At 36.6% G+C, this 18819-nt stretch overlaps 1 protein-coding gene across 1 annotated transcript in view; it reads left to right on the top strand.

The window, feature by feature from the left end:
- LOC123242218 (myosin-IIIb-like) overlaps positions 1-18819 on the top strand; it is a 413600-nt gene that overhangs the window by 368544 nt on the left and 26237 nt on the right. Inside the window, exons 26-27 of the mRNA XM_044669803.1 lie at positions 16312-16423; positions 17792-17954. Coding sequence (XP_044525738.1) covers positions 16312-16423; positions 17792-17954 — 275 coding nt within the window. The remainder of the gene's footprint in view (positions 1-16311; positions 16424-17791; positions 17955-18819) is intronic.

Genomic DNA, 18819 nt, shown 5'->3' with positions numbered 1-18819 from the left:
TGGCTTAAGATGCCACCTGGATTTCCATATGGAGATCAGAATTTGAGGGAGCCCATGCCAGGGGCTGAGCCAAGCCGAACTTCTCCAGATCAGCACTTAGGCTGGTAGGCTAGATAAGGCTCTGTCTACTTCCTACATTTCCCACTTTCAATATCTCTATCTTGTTGTAAATAAAAGCTGCTAACATACATTTTTTACTTAAGAGCTAATATTTTATAAACAGCAACCACAATCTCACTTTTATAATTCTCATATTGAGTTGAATCTAATTTTAATTTTATAGTATAAAGTGGATTCCTACTTAGGTAGGGATTGAATTATGTGATGTCTGAGATAGTTTTCATCCCTTAGGTCTAGGAACCAGTTTGGGGTCTTCTCTCCTGGAGATGGATATTTAAGAACACAGTAGAGGCCCCTCTGTCCTGAGTGATACTGGAAGTAATCCTTACAAGGACAAGGGAGGGCAGTTAATAAGATCCCAATCCATAGATGTTTGATTAAAAAAAAACACTACTTACTTTATGTCTTAAAATTGATATTAAACATGAGTTCCAAGATAGAAGAATTATAAGGGTTAAGCAATTGGGGTTAAATGACTTGCCCCAGATCACTCAGCTAGGAAGTGTCATCTGAGGCCAGATTTGTACCCAGGGTCTCCTATCTCCAGGCCTGATTCTTTATCCATGGAGCCACCCAACTGCTCTAGATGGTTGATTTTTAATGGTTATCATAAGCCTATACCAATGTAATGAGGTAGACTGTTTCAGGATTCTAAGGTTTTGAAATTTAATTATTGAACCTGTAGGTGATGGACAGTAGATGATAAATTAATGATCACTCCTGAAATGAATAAAAATTCAAAAGAGCTTTCATTCCTTTGCTGCTCCCTTCCTCATTTGCAAGGACAATGGTATGGTAGCAGAAAAGGCAACAGAATAAGAATCATACAGTTTTTTTTTTTAATTTTATTTTTTGGAAAAATTTTCCATGGTTACATGATTCAAATTCTTACTTTCCCCTTCACCCCCACCAACACCCTCCATAGCCAACATGCATTTCCACTGGTTTTAACACGTCATGGATCAAGACATATTTCCATATTATTGATAGTTGTACTAGAGTGTTCATTTTGAGTCCACATCTCCAGTCATGTCCGCATCAACCTATGTGTTCAAGCAGTTGTCCCTTTTCTGTGTTTCCTCTCCTGCAGTCCTTCCTCTGAATGTGGGTAGTGTTCTTTTCCATAAATCTCTCAGAATTGTCCCGGGTCATTGCATTGCTGCTAGTACAGAAGTCCATTACATTCGACTGTACCACAGTGTATCAGTCTCTGTGTACAATGTTCTTCTGGCTCTGCTCCTTTCACTCTGCTGAATCATACAGTTATTAGAATGTCTATAAATATTCACCTAACAATTGGTACTCCAGGTGAGCTTTTTATCCAATGACCAGTGAGTTGATATACAAATGGAGTAATGAACCACGTTCAGTTGACACTCAAAGCTAAACAAAAGGTGGTTCACAGAATATCTCAAGTCAAGTAAGGAAGTTTATAGAGTTGATTTCATGTGCACTCAAACAAGAGCATCATTTCATGAGACACTTGATGATTAGGTCTTGCAGTGTTCATCATGAGACTATTGGGTGGCTCAGGAGGTAGAGCCCTGGGCCTGGAGTCATGAAACCCTGAGGTTAATTTTGACTTTAGGCTAGTGCTGCGACTTTGGGCAAGTCACACAAGTTCTGTTTGCCTCAGTTTTCTCAGCTGTATAATAGGAATAATACCAACCTCTCAAGTTTGTTGTGAGGATGATATTATAAAGTGCTTATATGATAGGTAATAGTACCTATAAAGATAATTATAGCTTATATACCAACCTTTGTTGCAGAGAATAAATAATGTGATTCTATGAATATCTTTTTTAAGAAAATATTTTTTTCTCCCAATTACATGTAAAAACAAGTTTTTAACATTTAAAAAAGTTTTTTTAAGCCCTTAACTTCTGTGTATTGGCTCCTTGGTAGAAGAGTGGTAAAGGTGGGCAATGGGGGTCAAGTGACTTGCCCAGGGTCACACAGCTGGGAAGTTTCTGAGGCCGGGTTTGAACCTAGGACCTCCCGTCTCTAGGCCTGACTCTCAATCCACTGAGCTACCCAGCTGCCCCCTTAAAAAAGTTTTAAGCTCCAAATTCTCTCCCTCCTTCCCACCTTCACTCCCTCACTTTCTTCTACCCCTCTCTGTGTCAAGGTTCAAGGGCAGACATCATAGATGCTAGTGACTAATGACAAAACACATTTACACAATGGTTGTGTATTTGAGTTTGTATAATCATCTTGGGGGACATAGCATCATCCAAATGATCCCTTCAAATATTGTCCTTTACACATGAAAGATTTTACAGGTGCAATCATGTAAAACATTTTTCCATATTAGTTGTTTTGTAGAAGAGATCTCAAACAAACAAACAAAAGAAGTAGAAAGTAAGTTTCAGTCTGCTTTCAAATTCCATTAGTTCTTTCTAGGAGGCATTTTTCATCATGATTCTCTGGGATTGTCTTGAAACACTGCATTGCTGAGAATAACCAGTTTTTAAAAGTTGTTCATCAAAAAATATTTCTGTTACTGTGTACAATGTTCTTCTCATTCTAATCACTCACTTTATATCAGTTCACAAATGTCTTCTCAGATTTTTCTAAAATCATCCTGTTTGTCAATTCTTATGACACAATAATATTCCATCACCATAATTTACCACAACTTGTCCAGCCATTCCCCAACTGATGGGCAATTCTTCAATTTCCAGTTCTTTGCTATAACAAAAAAGATCTGCAATAAAATTTTTTGTACAAATAGGCCCTTTTCCCTTTGATAAGACTACCTTGACAAGATATCAAAGACCAAATTAATGCATATCTTGGGGTCCTAAGAATTAGATTTAAAAAGGTTCTTAGGGATCATCTAGGGCCACTTCCTCTTTTTTAAAGGTGAAGAAACTAAGTCCCAGAGAACTTAAACTATACAGGCTCAACTTTATTGTGTTAATATATTTTGGAATTTCCATGGTAATTATCCACTGTGTAAGAAGAGAAGAGGTGAAATTTTCATGGTTTGTTAACTTTATGATTGTTTTCTGATATCAATAGTTATAAGCAAATATACCATTGGATCCCAAAGGTTTTATTAGGTACTCAATAAAAAATAGATGATTAATAAAGATTTAGACCTCTTTGGGTTAGAGGCATTAAGTATGTAGGCTTATTTCCATCTTGTGTTGATGTTGTATTGGAAAGTTATCAATAAGGACTCCATTTAAATGGCAATATATAGCAGGTATTTTCATGTCTGGGCCAGTAGCTTCTCAGATATTCCATGGGTTGAGTTGCTGAGTAGCTATTTCTGGTCTCCATTTTGTCTGTCTCTTGCAAGAAAAGCAATTAGCTCTGGACTAGTCAAGGTTCAAGGACAGACATCATATAAACCAGTGACTAGTGACTAAACACATTCACAGAATGGTTGTGGAGTTCTATAATCATCTTGAGAGACATAGTAATACCCATAGGGTCTTCAAATGTTGTTCTTAAAACATATCTTGTCATAGTTCACTTCATGCTTGTGGAATACCTTTAATATTGCTCCTAGTCAGTCAGATAAGCGAACTCCTAGTGATAGACCCTAGCCAGTTAAAGAAAGGAAAAGGGAAATACTTGGGTGGAATCCTCCCTACTCCAAATTAAATATTAGATTATTTGTTACAAGCATAGCAGCAAAAGAAGGTATAAGTGATGAGTACATAAAAAAAACCTATTTAGTTTCTCTGTCCAGCACAGAAAAACAGGGCACCATCTAGGAACAATCACTGTAGAGTAATTCTGTTTTCTCTAGCAAGGACTGGTTGATAGCACGTTAATTTGTGCAGTAAAGAATAGGACAGGTGTTCCTAGCTTTTATTTGTGACATGGACCCTTTTGGCAGTCTGGTGAAACACATGAACCCTTTCTCAGAATGATTTTAAATAGACTTGAAAATAACAAAAAAAATCATACCAAAAATTTCTCACATTAGGCATATGGAAGGGAGGGAGGAAAAAAGAAAAAGAAAGAAAGAAAGAAAGAAAGAAAGAAAGAAAGAAAGAAAGAAAGAAAGAAAGAAAGAAAGAAAGAAAGAAAGAAAGAAAGAAAGAAAGAAAGAAAGAAAGAAAGAAAGAAAGGAGGGGGGAGGTGTAAATTTTAAATTCTTTGAGAGTAATTTCAGGATAAGGATTGTGCCATCTCCCCACACCATGAAGATACCTGAAGGGCCTTCACTGGATCATGAAGATCCAAATTTGAACTTTGTGGCGCAGTTGATTTGAACTATGGGGGTTGAATGAGTTGAATGCATTTATTTAGAATGGACACTTTATGCCAGAAAAGGGGACTGCCCCCTAAATGGCTTTTGTCAATGTACCGAACATTTGTTTTGTTCTTTCTCCCTTTATTTCCCTTTTACCTCTGAATTATTGCAAACTCTAATTTGATTATGTTTTCCTGATCCATTGGGGAGATTTATCTCCCAAAGGATCACAGGGGGGTAATGTGTTATTTAGAATTTCTGGGACTCTATCTAAGAGCTATTTGGGGCTCATTTGAGCATTCAGGTATGTAGATTATATGACAAACTTCCTGTGGACATTTTAGGAGACTTTGGAAAACTACATTTCCCATGATTCCTCTTGTAGAAAAAATGGAGGCACATGATCTAATAATTCATCTCTATCAGCATGGCTTTTATTAAAATACTAATTTCACTTTTAATATCTGCCTTCATCACTTTTGTAAACAACTGAAGGAGGGAGGAAGGAAGGAAGAAAGAAAGAAAGGAGGAAAAGAAAGAAAGGAAGAAAGGGGAGGGGAAGGAAGGAAAGAAAGAAAGGAAAGAAGGAAAGAAAGGAAAAGAAAAAAGCAAAAAGAAAATATGCTTCAATTTGCATTGAGTCTATCCACTCTTTATCTGAAGGTAGATAGTATATTTCATCACAAGCCCTTTGGAATTCTGGTTTGTCATTATATTGATTAGAGATACTATCTTTCAAAGTTGCTTATTTTCATAATATTGCTCTTGTTGTTTACATTATCCTTCTGGTTCTGCTCACTTCACTTTGTATCAATTCATACAAATCTTCCATGTTTTTCTGAAACTTTTGCTTTTATCATGTCTTATAGCAGAATTGTATTTCCTCACCTTTATATACTATAACTTGCTCAGCAATTTCACAGTTTGTGTATATCTCCTCAATTTCTAATTTTTTAGCGCCACAAAAAGAACTGCTATAAATACTTTTGCATATATATATGTCCTTTTCCTTTTTCTTTGATCTCTTTGGAATATAGACCTACTAGCAGTATTGTATCAAAGAGTAAGCAAAATTTAATTTTTGCATATAGTCTCAAATTGCTTTCTAGAATGAAACAAATTATATTTAAAATTAAGTTACCCAAATATTTAAAAACTAATACCAGGTTAAGAACCTCTAGAGAAGGATTTTAACTAAAAATGATATTTAAGAATATGATACATTTAAGAAAAAAAGAAAAAGAAAGAATATGACATACATTCTTAATCACATAACATATTGAGCATAGGTCCTAGAGTTGGGAAGGCCCAAATTCAAATCTGGCCTCACACTCACCACTGTGTGACTCTGACTTCCAATTGAAGATTTGGATTTCCCTGTGAAAGTTAACAGAAGAGAAGGAAATTTGGCCAGCAGTATGTTGGAAAATATGGTTCTGGATTTTAAGTAAATGGAGATTTGTGGATTACTCAGATGCCTCCTACCTGTGATATTGGAAGTTCTATCTGCATATGGAAAGCAGTGAACAATATGACACACAAAAATGAAACTGGGATCTCTTGACAGGAAATGATTAATTGGTCATTTTGGAACCAGCTGTCTATGGGAAATTAACTCATTGAGGCAAAGGTCAAAATCACCTCCAAATTAGAAGAAAAGATAAAGATTTCATGTGTCATCAGAAAAAGGGTTAGCAAGGATAGAAATCAGGGAAATTCCTTAGCAGAGAAATTATTGACGGGCAGGAAGGCAGAGAGGTTAGGCAGGAGATGAGTGAAGAGAAGATGCATTCCAAAGGCCAACCTCATTCCCAGTCAGAGAGGACTGATATCCAAGACATTATTATCACCTCAGAAAACATCAAAAAGGACTGGAGAAGAAAATGAAACCTCAGAAAGTTTATTGTGAGAACTACCCAAGCCAGATTATTTCAAGAGCATTTATAAGTGAAACTGGGAAGAGGGTAACAAGTCAACATGAAATGAAACAGATTTGTCAGAATCTCTATTGATCTAGTCTCACCATTGCTGAAAGTTGGAATGACCACATTGGATTCAGTCATCTCACTTTCCGTATTTTATGTGAAGAAATGAAAATGGCATTCAAGAATAGAAAGCTGGGAAATGGCTGCTCTTGAACAAATGAATGCAAAAGAAATCCTTGATGCAGATGACATAATTTTAAAGGCAATTGGAGATTGGTTTTCAAGATATTTCAAAAAAGAAAGTTCTAAAATAATGGAAAAGGTCACAGATGTCATATTTACCACAACAATGAACAAAAATGCATTAGGAATTATTGAGAAATATGCCTTTCTCCTTTCTAGGAGATTTATGATATCAGCTAAATACATATTGTAGATGAAATATTAGAAGGGAACAGGCAGACTATTATAGACTATTTTATTCCAGTCACACAAGGTGTAAAAAAAATTGTGAAATATTTATTATTTGTCTATTTTTTAAACACTATATTTAATTCAGTAGATCTGATAGCTTTTTAAAGGTTCTCTTTCAAGATGTTGGCCATATACATGTTTAACATAATTATATGTTGTCCTTGAGAAATACAATCACAGAGATAAATTTGATCAATGTTCCTCTGAATACTTATATAAAAAAAGACATGAAACAGAGAAAGATGCTTGCCAAAGGTGTTTGACAGTGCCATGGAGGATATTCTGTACAAAGTCCAAATGGAAAAAGGATTTCCTATAAATGGCAGAGTTCTCCAGATGTTCCTGTTTGCTGATGATATAGTGCTTATTGCACTTAGCCCTGGAATATTACAGGGTTTCCTCAATTAAATCCATAACAACCCAAGAGAGGTTGGACTGAGTCAACCACACAGGAAAAAAAACAACAACAATAACAAATGGATAAAGAATTCATATTGCCCTGATTATCACATTTAATTAGCTAGATGCACCATTGATTTAGTCCATTAGTACATGTACCTTTGGACAAGGCACTGAAGCTAAGTGAGTTGAGCCCAGAATTGACTAGGAGGAATCCTGATAGAGCTGGATTGAATTTGAGAAATTGTAAAGTATTTTCGATAATTCCAAGGTGCTCCCTGCCAACAAAGCCTGTCTTTTGTTGTTTCTTTGTTTTTGGCATCAATATTCTGCTGGTGACACTTTATGGCTATGAATTATGAACCAGGAGGACACATCAAAGGAATTAAATTTATATGTGATAATGGATAATGATAAACTCTCATACTTGTTATCTATTAACATTCAAAGATGGCCTTGAACATGTTGAATAGTTCCTTTTTGGAGGATTCATGGAAGGATATGGATGAGAATCATGCAGGATGTGAAGGCATAGATAGATTATGATCTCTACCATTGGAAAGGTGACCTTCTGGATGACATTAGGATACACTGAAGAAATATAATTTGAGGGTGAAATCAGTGAATCACCTGGTCCTAATGATGTCTGGAAAGAAAGGTTTTTTTTTTTAACTTCTTATTGTGATTCTTCAAATCGTTTTTTGAATTATTCTTAAGTAATCACTTCTCTGTCACTCAATATTGTAAAATATAAAATGAAGATAATATTAAGGTCCTAAAGGAAGCCTTTCCTGATTTCTCTATAATCATTAACATAAGCTTGTTGAAGGTAGGGACTATTATTCATTTATTTTTGTATCTTCACTACCTGGCAATGATTATTGTCAATTTTATGGAAGGTACTACATCTGAAATTTTTTAAGTCTTAGATGTCAGTCATTATATAGTCTCAATTATTATTTAAACTTGTAACATTTTTAAGAATTATATCTTCCACCAGAAAATTAATACTAGTTCTTATGTATCGTGTCAGAGTGAATATGGCTTATGTTTAATATACTTCCACCAGAATTAAAAATCATAGCAACAATTGCTGAGAAAAGGCATAAATATGAAAAATGTAATTTTAAAAGCATTTTACCTACAAGGGCAACAAAGAGTGGCAAGAGAGCCAAGTTAAATTGTAAGAAAACTTGATGCACCAAATGGTCCATTTTGAAAGAATGATAATAAAACATGTATCGGGCCATAGATTAAAACAGTAACAACAACCCAAACCCTTTGAAAACCTATCATTGCCTTGGAGCTATACAAAGATCCCATATTAGAAGTACAGATGGTTCATATACTTCTGAGCACAAAATTTCCAAGTAGAAGGAAAATAAAACTTGCAGCATAGCTAGGGAAATATCTCATGTAAATAGAGATTTGAAAGCTATCTTTTAAAAAGTGCAAATCTGGACCAGACAACCAAAAAATATGAGAACATACTGTCCTGAATGAGATCTGAAAATTTGACATTTAAAGAGAATGGAAATAATGCCCAAAGGTCATAGAACTATGTAAATTACATGGCTTTTCTATCTTCCCCTCCTCTTACCCCATTAGAAGCAATTAGAATAGCATTTCCTAAGTCGTGTTTATGGAACACTGGTGTTCTGCTACTTGCAAATAAAAGTTCCATTGGAAAATTTCAATGCTAGTAACATATTTCTCTCTAAAATATGGTTATGAAATTATATAGAAAATATTTATTGCATGTGTTAATTTTGTGATCATAGAAAATAGACATTTCCTCTGTTTTCCTCTAAAATTCTTTGAGTTTATGTTTATTTATCACAGGAGTTTTCCATATATTTATGGAGTCTGCCAGTATATTCCAAGACCAAATGTTTCAGGATCAAAAAAGTTTGGGAAATACTGAGAGAAGAATAATTAAGAAAAATAGGAAAAAATCATTCTGATTATTTCCCACAGAGAACAATCCAAGATATATTTTTCTACCATGTTATGGAAACCAAAAGGCACTCTAGTGTAGAACATCTTGTAATAACCAAAATCTATCTACTCCCAGAATATTTTTCTCCATTCTAAATTAGTTCCGTGCCTAATTTATTGTTTCTCCACCCCAATTCGTGTTCTCATATAATAGGACTTAATGTTTATGTCCCTCAAACACCCTGACCTCTAAGTTATTCTGTCCAACTCTTCTAATCTATGTCTTCCCTTCATTTTAGCAATACATACATAAAGATGGTGGTTTCCTTACTCCACTTCGATGATACCGAACTTGGAAATTCCTTTATCTGGTCATAATCTCCGATCATTCCATCTCTCCCTTTGCCTCTCTCTTCCCAAACATATTCTTCATCCTTACTATCACCTACAATTTCTCAGTACTTTATTAGGCTCTAACTACACTCTAATCCCTTCCAGTCTCAATATTTTATTAAATCCAGTTCAACCTTCCACTATCTCCCATAAATCATATCCACCCTCTTTTCTCTAATCCCATAGCCACAACTCTAATTCAGGACCTCATTACCTCTCCCCTTTGTGTACTTTGATATTATTGCAAAAGAGTCACAATTGGCCTCCTTACCCCAAATTTCTCCCTACTCCAATCCATCATCCACTCAACTGAGAGTGATCTTCCTAAAGTGCAGGTCTGAAACTCTCACTCCTTTCTATTTCCTCTTACTTCAAGAATCCAGTATCTTCTTACATTCTAATTCTTTCAGTGTCTGCAATGCCTGGAGTAAAACACTAACTCCTTTGCCTTCAAGACTTGGAATCCCTGGTTTATTTTCCATCCAAAATCAAGTCCCACAATCTATGTGAAACCTTTCCCAATCTCCCTAGTTGCTTGTACCTTCTCTCCCTAAACTACCTTTAATTCATTTTGTATGGAACTGGAGATTGAATAGGGCAAGTGCAAAATTGCCCTACCTTTTCCAGCAAAAAATCTTGGCTTAGTTCAGTGTTTGAGTGCTTCAAGGATGACAAATATTCTGACTGCTTTTGGCCATGTGTGATTCAGCACTGAATGGCATTTGAGTTTTGAGGTAATGAAAATAATCTCCTCACTGGTGATCTGGCAGGAAGAACCAAAGCCTCAGTGAAAATCTACAGAGAATGAATAATCTTCTCTTAAGTAAACTTCTCTTCTATTTTTCATCCTAGTTGCAGAATGTGTGAGTAACCTTCAGACTTTTCCTTTGAGGTTCAAAAATTTGATCCTCTGGTCCAAGTTAGAAGAGAGAACTTGGTCCTCTCCTCCCCTCTGAGAAACAAGTTAATTGACTTGTGTAGAGTCACATAGCTAATAAGTGTCTGAAGGTAGATTTGAATTTAGATTTTCCTTACTCCAGGCTTGGTTTTTTGTTTATTGTGCCACTTAGCTGCCCCCAAGAAGACCTGGAACTCTGCCACTACTGGCCTTGTGACCTTAGATCTCTGGATCTCTCTGGGCCTCATTTTTCTCAGATATCAAATGAGGACAACAATATTTCTGTTACCCCTACATCATGGAGTTATTTTGAGGATTGGATGAGATAATACAAGTAAAATGATTTGACTTTCTGGAGAAGTAGTGGATACCTTCTCAAAGAATAGAGAGCCACATATCTGCTATGTGAAGAGGAGATTTTTGTCTTGGGATGGGTTGGGATGAGGTTGCCGATAGCTCTTAAATTTTGTGATCTGTGATCCTGATTTATAAATTGTATGGCATAGAGATATCATCTATTAACCCTACCAAAAGACAATAACCTACTCTGTTATTTCTTTGGTATAGATATTTAATAGGTTCCCTGATAACTGATGTAAGCCTGATTCCATTTTTTTATTCATCAAAAGCACAACTCTTTGACTCTACCCCCAGTAAAAATGACCTCTTTTCTTCTCATATTTCTTAATTTGTTTAGCAGCTGCATCCCTTTGCCTTGATCCCATTCTAAATTGTATCATGCTTACTTTTCTTTAGTGCATTCCAAGAGAAAGAATGGTGGGCTTGGGAGCACAAGAACTTAGTTGGAATCTTGGTTCTGTGTGACCATGAACAAGTTACTTATACTTGCCAAGTCTCCATTTAATATTTGCACTAATCACTTTGAAGACTTATTGTAAACAAATCATCTTGACACTCTATAAGACAGGGTGGTTCAACAAAGAACACTGGCTCTGGAGTTGGGAACAACACCTGGGTCCATCTTTGCATTAGGGACCTTAGTTTCTTCATTTGTAAAATGGAGTCAATGACCTCTGAGAGCTCTTTAGCTCTAAATCTGTGGCCTTGTGTGAATTAGTGTGATTATACCTTTCCCCTTTTGTTACTTTGTAAATCATTTAAAGGCAAAGACTATGATTTTTGTTCATTTTTGTATCCCAAAGAATAATACAAAAACATGTTGAACTGATTTTGCTTGAACATCAACCAACCACCCTTCTTACTGCTCTTTTATTGGTACATTTTGTCCTGATATAGCCACTTCCCAGTATTCAGTCACCATCACTGAGCCTTTCTTTTGAGGTAAGAAATGCAATTAAACAAAATCATCTAACTGAACAATTGAGACAGATAGTTCTGCTCTTTCCCATAGTTTAACATGCTTTTAAAAGATATTTTAGATCAAATTTTAAAATAAATTGATGCCCATCATGCCATTTGCTATTATTCTCATGAATACGCAGTTCTTTCTTTGCCATTAGGCATGCCCTGAATCTTCCTGGTGGTTCATTCACAACCTTTGTGCTGGCTTGATGTCAAAGTGCCCTAACATGCTTCCCTCTCAGGGAAGATTGTTTCTCCAACCACATGTGATGCTTTCTTTTGCCTAAGTTTTTCAATACCAATGTCCAGGAAAGGCCTTTATGACCTCTTTGAACTTGGAGCTCCTATTTCCTTTTCTTTTGTGTGACAGAAGAAAATGAAAAATCTATATAGATTGTCTGAGATTATTTTAAAGACTGTGATTACTTTTCTCCCAATTACAAGGGTAATTTTCCACTTTCCTTTTTTTCCCCTTCTATTCAACTGTTTTACTATTTTAGCCAGGCTTTGGCATAGTTTGTTTGAAGTATAATAGGATACTTTTTTTCCTATCCCTTTACTTGTCAATGATCTATCTCAAAATGTTGTCCTTCAAAGATTTAGATACTCATTTCTGAGGCTTATAATCGAACATTTTGAACAGTTATTTTAAATAGAAATCAAATGGGATTTTTGGAACGAGATATACATTGGTTTCATTATAAGGGCAATGATTTGCAACTTTAGACAAGGCAGCACCAGGAGAAATAGATTACCCTGGATCCTTGCAGCTATTTCTTCAAATTCCAAACTAATTTGGAGGATAAACCCTATGTAAAAGAGGGATGTAATATGGGAATGAGTCCTTACCTTTCCCTGAGTTTTCTAGGCTGCCATGACTAATTTTTCCCCATAGATATTTTATCGATTTATTGATTGCCTGCTCTAGCTCTTCTGCCAATAAAATCTGAGTACAGTTTCAGAAAGAAAATGACATGTGCTCATTCTTTTGGTCATCTCCTGAGTAGGAGGTTGAAGCAAAGCATTCAAACTGGGCTATGAAACTAGATGGTGTTCTAAGTACTTGGCTTGGGTCCCTTTAGATAAGCCATGACCCTGGAGCCCAGAGGACACCTTTGGCCACCTTTGTTGCATTATCTAATGAAGAATACTTTCTGTGATTACTCATTTGCTTTAGAAACTTTATGTTTCCTGAGCAGCTTGAAGATCTCACTTCAGATATTGTAACCTGATTCTTCTGCATCTCAAGGCCCCCAAAATGAACCCAATTATCATCTGTCAATAAGAAATGTCCGTTCAAGTGGTAAAGTCCATGGTTAATTTTCCAATGCACATTAGTCTATGTTTGCATTCTCCTCACTTGGAAATCAGTAACTGTTAACCTCTATCACAAGCTAGTCTGGACATCGTCCCTCGGAATTAGAAGGGGACCTCAGAGGTCATCTACTCAAACCTAACTTTGCAGATGAGGGTACTGGCTCTGCTCTAAAAACAAAAACACTCCTTTTCACATCTGACACCAGGAACTTTGTTTTTTGCATGTGATACGTCCCCAAAGTGTACAAAGGAGGTGCTCAGGAAATATTGTAGCAACAGCAGCAGCAATCAATGAGATTCTTTTCTATACAAGGCTTGAAGGATTGATGTGTAAGCTCAGGTAATGTCATGGTCTAGCAGCAAACAGCAATAAACTGGGTCCCAGACAGTCAATTAATAAGCATTTAGTAAACACTTACTATATGCCAGGCACTGTGCGAAGGTCTGGGAATATCAGAACAAAGAATGGGAGAATATTCACAAGGAATTTATATTCTAACAGAAGAGACAGATACATAGAAAAATATATGCATCCTAAATATTAAGTTAATATGTATAAATATATACAAAGTAGTTAAGTGCATGGTGATTTGCTCAGGAGGACACTAGCAGTTGTAGGAATTGCAAATAACTTCATTCAGAAGATGGTACTTGAGGCTGTGACTTAAAGGGAAAGAGGGAGTGGGACAACTAGGTGGTGCTATGGCTAGCAAGTCAGGAAGACTTATCTTCCTATGTTCAAATCAGACTTCAGACACTTACTAGCTATGTGACCCTGGACAAGTCATTTAACTCTGCCTCAGTTTTCTCATCTATTAAGTGAGCTGGAGAAGGAAATGGCAAAGCACCCCAGTATCTCTGCTAAGAAACCCCAAATGAGTTTATAAAGAGTTGGATAAGACTGAAACGAATTTTTAAAATAACAACAACAACAAAAAAGGAGGGAATAACATTCCGTGAGTCTGGGATGGCCAGTGCAAAAGCCCAAAGATGGAGATGGATTGCCAAATTCTGAGATCTAGCCTCAATCTAAACACTGACTTTGTATGCCCCAGGCATTCCGCACTTGGATTTTCTGCCACAAACTCCATCTTCCTCCTCACATACTCTGTCACACACCCTTCCCTCTGGAGATACTTACCTTTCCACCATCCCCAAAGTGAGATCAGGCCAGGCTGTGGCAGGGAGACCATGCTGAGAGATAGCAGTGGGGAGCCAGAGATGAGGCAGGGCAAGGGAATCTGTGCTGATGTCATTCCTGCTGAGGAGGGGCAGAGGCCGACAGCTGGCTTCCACTGCTCCTCCTCCACCCCCCTAAGCTCCAGAAGCCATCTGGCTCAGTAGGCCACTGGGCATTGGCCCAGATGCCCTGTGGCTTTGCCCAAGCCTACCCACTAGAGTCTCTGCACCAGAATGCGCCTTGCCATTTCCTCACAAAGGTGGAAGTGGGGATATCTTAGAGGCTGGAAGAGTTCCCAGGATCTCTGAACACAAATGTTTCCAAGGAGTCTGACAATAAACATAAACTTCAAAAAAAATTTCCTAGGACTGAGCTAAAAGGTTAAAAGTCTTAAGAAGGAACCGATTGTCTCTCAGGACAATGATATGAGAGTGGGAAGGGTAAGGGACTAGATTTTTCTGTTGTTTCCTTTAAGTTGAAGCAGTGTAATGGCAGAAAAATCCTCTTGGCAAGGAAATTCGGCTCATTTTTAAGCTTCCAAGGGGTTAAACTTATTATATATGGCAGCAAAGAAGAAAAGAGAAAAATGTCCTTGAATATTTTTTGTAAAGAAAAAACTGTGGCTAGGTTTCTTATGATAATATGTTCAAGAAGTTTTGTTTTATTTTTAAAGAAAAAAGGGAAAGTTCCTTGTATTAGCCTTTGAATTAAAAATAAAAACTGATCTACAAGTTCAGAAGTTGCTGAAAACAAGTCTGGAAAAACAAGAGAACTGAAATGTTGGTATCATGGAAATAAATGTATTTACACAAAAGTAATACTCCTTAAATAACAGGTACTGTTTTGCAGATGTTGTTGGTTGTATTATGATACTGCATAATTTTGCATTCTCTGTAGATTGCTTCTAAAGATCATTGAAAATATACCCAAAGCCAGTCCCTATCTCCACGGACAGATGTAGGAGGGATTTTCTTATAGAATGTTCTAGCATTAATTAAATCACAGGTCCAATTCCTCACCCATTACCATTTCCTTCCTTTCCTCCCTCCATCCCTTCCTTCCTTCCTTCCATGGAGACGACTTATATTAATTCTCAACTTAAGACAAATACCTAATAGTCATAGCTCACTCATGTCAACACTCCAGAGGGCGACAATCAGACAATCTCAGCCTTCTTAGAAGTGGGACTCTAAGAATGTTATCCCTACCATTTTCTTCTTCTTCTTCTTTTTTTACTTAAAAACAAAACAAAATATAACAAAACCCTAACCCTTATTTTCTGCCTCAGTATTAATTCTAAGACATAAGTGTAGCAAGATCTAGGCAATTTTGGGTCAAGTGACCTGTCCAGGGTAACACAACTAGGAAGTATCTATGGCCAGATCTGAAACCCGGTCCTCTCAACTCTAGGTCCAGTATCCTATGCACTCTGCTACCTAACTGCCCCTCCACCACCATTTTCAGTGATTACTTTGAATATATAAGTTGCCTAGCATCCAGCTTGGAATTCTATGAGGCACAAATGACTTAGTTTTGCATTCTAAAGAAGCTGTCATCCAGTATTTTTAAATTGCATATTAAATATGAAATCTAAATCAATAAAATTATAGCTAGCAGAATAGCAAAATTAGATTATTTGAGGGAAAAGGATCCAGACCTGTGATTTCATGGGAATTGGGAACTCCTGATGAGAAATCTCTGTACTAATTCAAACTAGCAACTGTTCTGCAATTTATAGCCATGGAGAGTTGCCTGGGGCAGTAAGAAATTAAGTGACTTGCTCAGGAGCACCAGGAATTATTTTGGGTCTGATGCTGGACTTGATCCCAGTTCATTCTGACTCTGAAGCAAATGCTCTAATATGCTATAGAACCCCTCAAACAACTAAAAGCTAAATGAAACATAGCCAAATCTCAACAACATGGGAAATGTGAACCACCCATTTCATATTACCCACTGCAACATTATCATCTTTGAAGTAATATGTGACAGACACATTATTGTTGACATGCAGAAGAGTTTTGCTAATAATAAGCATACCATACGGTGAGATTGTGTCCATTACAATCCTATTTTTTGGAATTCAAAGATGCTAAAGTATAAACTTAATTGTTTTCTCTTTGCCTTTTAGGTACTATTACTTGGCATTCAGAGCACATCAGTCACCACCTGCTAACAAAGAAAGTTGCATTTCTATCTTGGAAAAGTCCAAATTAGACCACTGGGAACTGGGGAAAACAAAGGTAATTTTTTTCTTTATTTTTCAAACTGTCAAGCACTATCACATTATAAGTGTTTGCTTCCATTTTTTGAAGGTTCTATTAAGCGTGCATGACTGTGAGTTTTTCCCCAATTTAGTAAGCAACATTTTAATTTAGAGACGACTTTTAGTGGCTTTGTTCAGGTAGGGTAGGACCTCGAAGGTGAGAGATGAAGTTTATTTCCAGTTACACATCAATAGCAAGGATTCTTCCTTTCTTCTTTCCTTCCTTCTTTGCCTTGAATATAATTTGTACTTAATATTTATTAACATTTTTAATATTAAGTTCTACAGAGTGAATGAATTAAATTAAATCGAGCAAAGAGTTACGGAACAGTTGGATATTTTCAAAATGTCCTTTCTAGTTTTTTTCATGCTTCCTCCAATGCCCTGCCTTCATTGGAAATGCCATTAATATCGATCAGAGTGGTCAGACCATTTTAAAAATCTGAATTTGGAAGGCAGGAATATGTTGCACAGTGTCTACATTATTTTTGTCTATTATACGTGCATCAACTAAGTGCCTCGATGTATTTCATTCTTGGGTAATTATTCCATTTTGTGTTATTATCTCTTTCCTATGGAATACCGGCTTTAAATTGCTAACTATTATCTGGCCCAGGAATCCTTCTTGAGCATATGCATGGACCTACTCTTTTGTGGACTCTACAGATCCCTTCCTTCTCCTTCCTTTTTTTCTGCTGGCCTCTAGGCTGCTTCTGTTTGTTAGCACTTCCAGCAGAGGGTGTACAGGGTCAGAGAGATGAGATAAAACCTCAAAGCTAGTAGTAGCTCAGGAAAAAGCTGTATCAGGAGAGAAAATCAAAGTTTTTGCCTGAACAGAGGCTCAGGGGTTATCTTTTGATTTCTTTTGCCCACGTTATACTTGCTTCCTGTTATTTCACGTAGCCAAGGATAAACTGACCTTTACAAATGAAATGTATTAGAATATACTAAATAAGTCACTGGCATAATGATAATAATAAAAGAAGGAAATAACTTACTATTACCCAGTATGGCAACACCTACATTCCATAGGTTAAACGAACAACAGGTTGCTTTTGGGTTTTCCCCCATCGATGATTATTTGTTTGATTTCTGATTGACTGAGTACAGTGCAGCAGAGTCTCCCTGGTGATGAAGCTATTCATATTTCTATTTAAAGTATTGTGTGGTAGTGTACCATGTTTTGTTTCGTTTTTTCTTCTCATCCCTTTGTGTGTATAATTCAGTGCACTAAGGTGCAGTCCCTGGCACATGGCTTTAAAAAATTTTTTTAATTAAAACATTTCACATAGCTCCTTAATAAATGCTTGTTGACGTGACTAATATTAAGCTTCTTTTTTTTCAGGTTTTTCTCAAATATTACCATGTAGAGCAGTTAAATTTGCTGCTTCGAGAAGTAATAGGCAGGGTGGTGGTCATGCAGGCTTATGCCAAAGGATGGCTTGGAGCTAGGAGATATAAGAGAGTTAAAGAGAAAAGAGAAAAATGTGCCATTATCATTCAGACAGGTAAATGGCTTCATTACCTCTTTCATATACTACATTGTCATTTTAAGTTGTGAAGTTGTCTGCTAATAACCTAAATCTTCGCCTAACAATTGGTTGTGCAACCAGATGAGCTACTCTGGGGGTGTGTGTGTGTGTGTTTATATTTTTCCTTCTCTAAAATAGACACATGCCAGATCCATCACCAAATTATCTACTGTGGAATCCAGGCAATGTCTGGGCTTCATTGTTTTACCCTTACAGACAGGGTACGTACGCCATGGAAGAAATGTATTTAGTCATGCAGATCTCTATTTCCATTCCAATGTTTCTCCTTTTGAATGTGGAATGAAAGCCCCTTGAAGAAGGGAAGGAGAAGGAGGGAGGGAAGGGAGGAGAGAGGGACAGAGAAGAGACTGAGATTATATTTAAGTATTCACTATGGGCTGAATGCTGGGAATACTAATAGAAGCAAAAAGAAAGATCATCCCTACCCTGAAGTTAGATCAACCATAAAAGAAAACCGAAATGGGGAAGGGGTGGGTAAGAATATCCTGCTATAAAGGAGACGAGGGTCTCAAAGCTAGAGAGGGTGGTGGTCTGAGGAGTCAGGGGCTGAAGAAAGCATAATGACTGGTGTATATATTTTCCTTAATGATGATATCCTCAAGCATCTAGCACAGTGCCTGGCAAATGGTAGTTAAATATACTAACTGAACCTATCCTTAATGTTATAGACAGTATTTGAGTGAATGGGTTTTTTTTGTCGTTATAATAATAATTATTATTATAAGTAGTTGCTCTCATTCCGAAAGAAAAAATGGTGAGAGTTGAACATATATTTCTATTGTCATTCTGCCCAGTGCACCTTAGTCTACCCAGGATTCCA

This window comes from Gracilinanus agilis, chromosome 3 (assembly GCF_016433145.1).
Source record: "Gracilinanus agilis isolate LMUSP501 chromosome 3, AgileGrace, whole genome shotgun sequence".
NCBI lineage: Eukaryota > Metazoa > Chordata > Mammalia > Didelphimorphia > Didelphidae > Gracilinanus > Gracilinanus agilis.
This window is presented reverse-complemented; position numbering and strand designations above follow the sequence as displayed.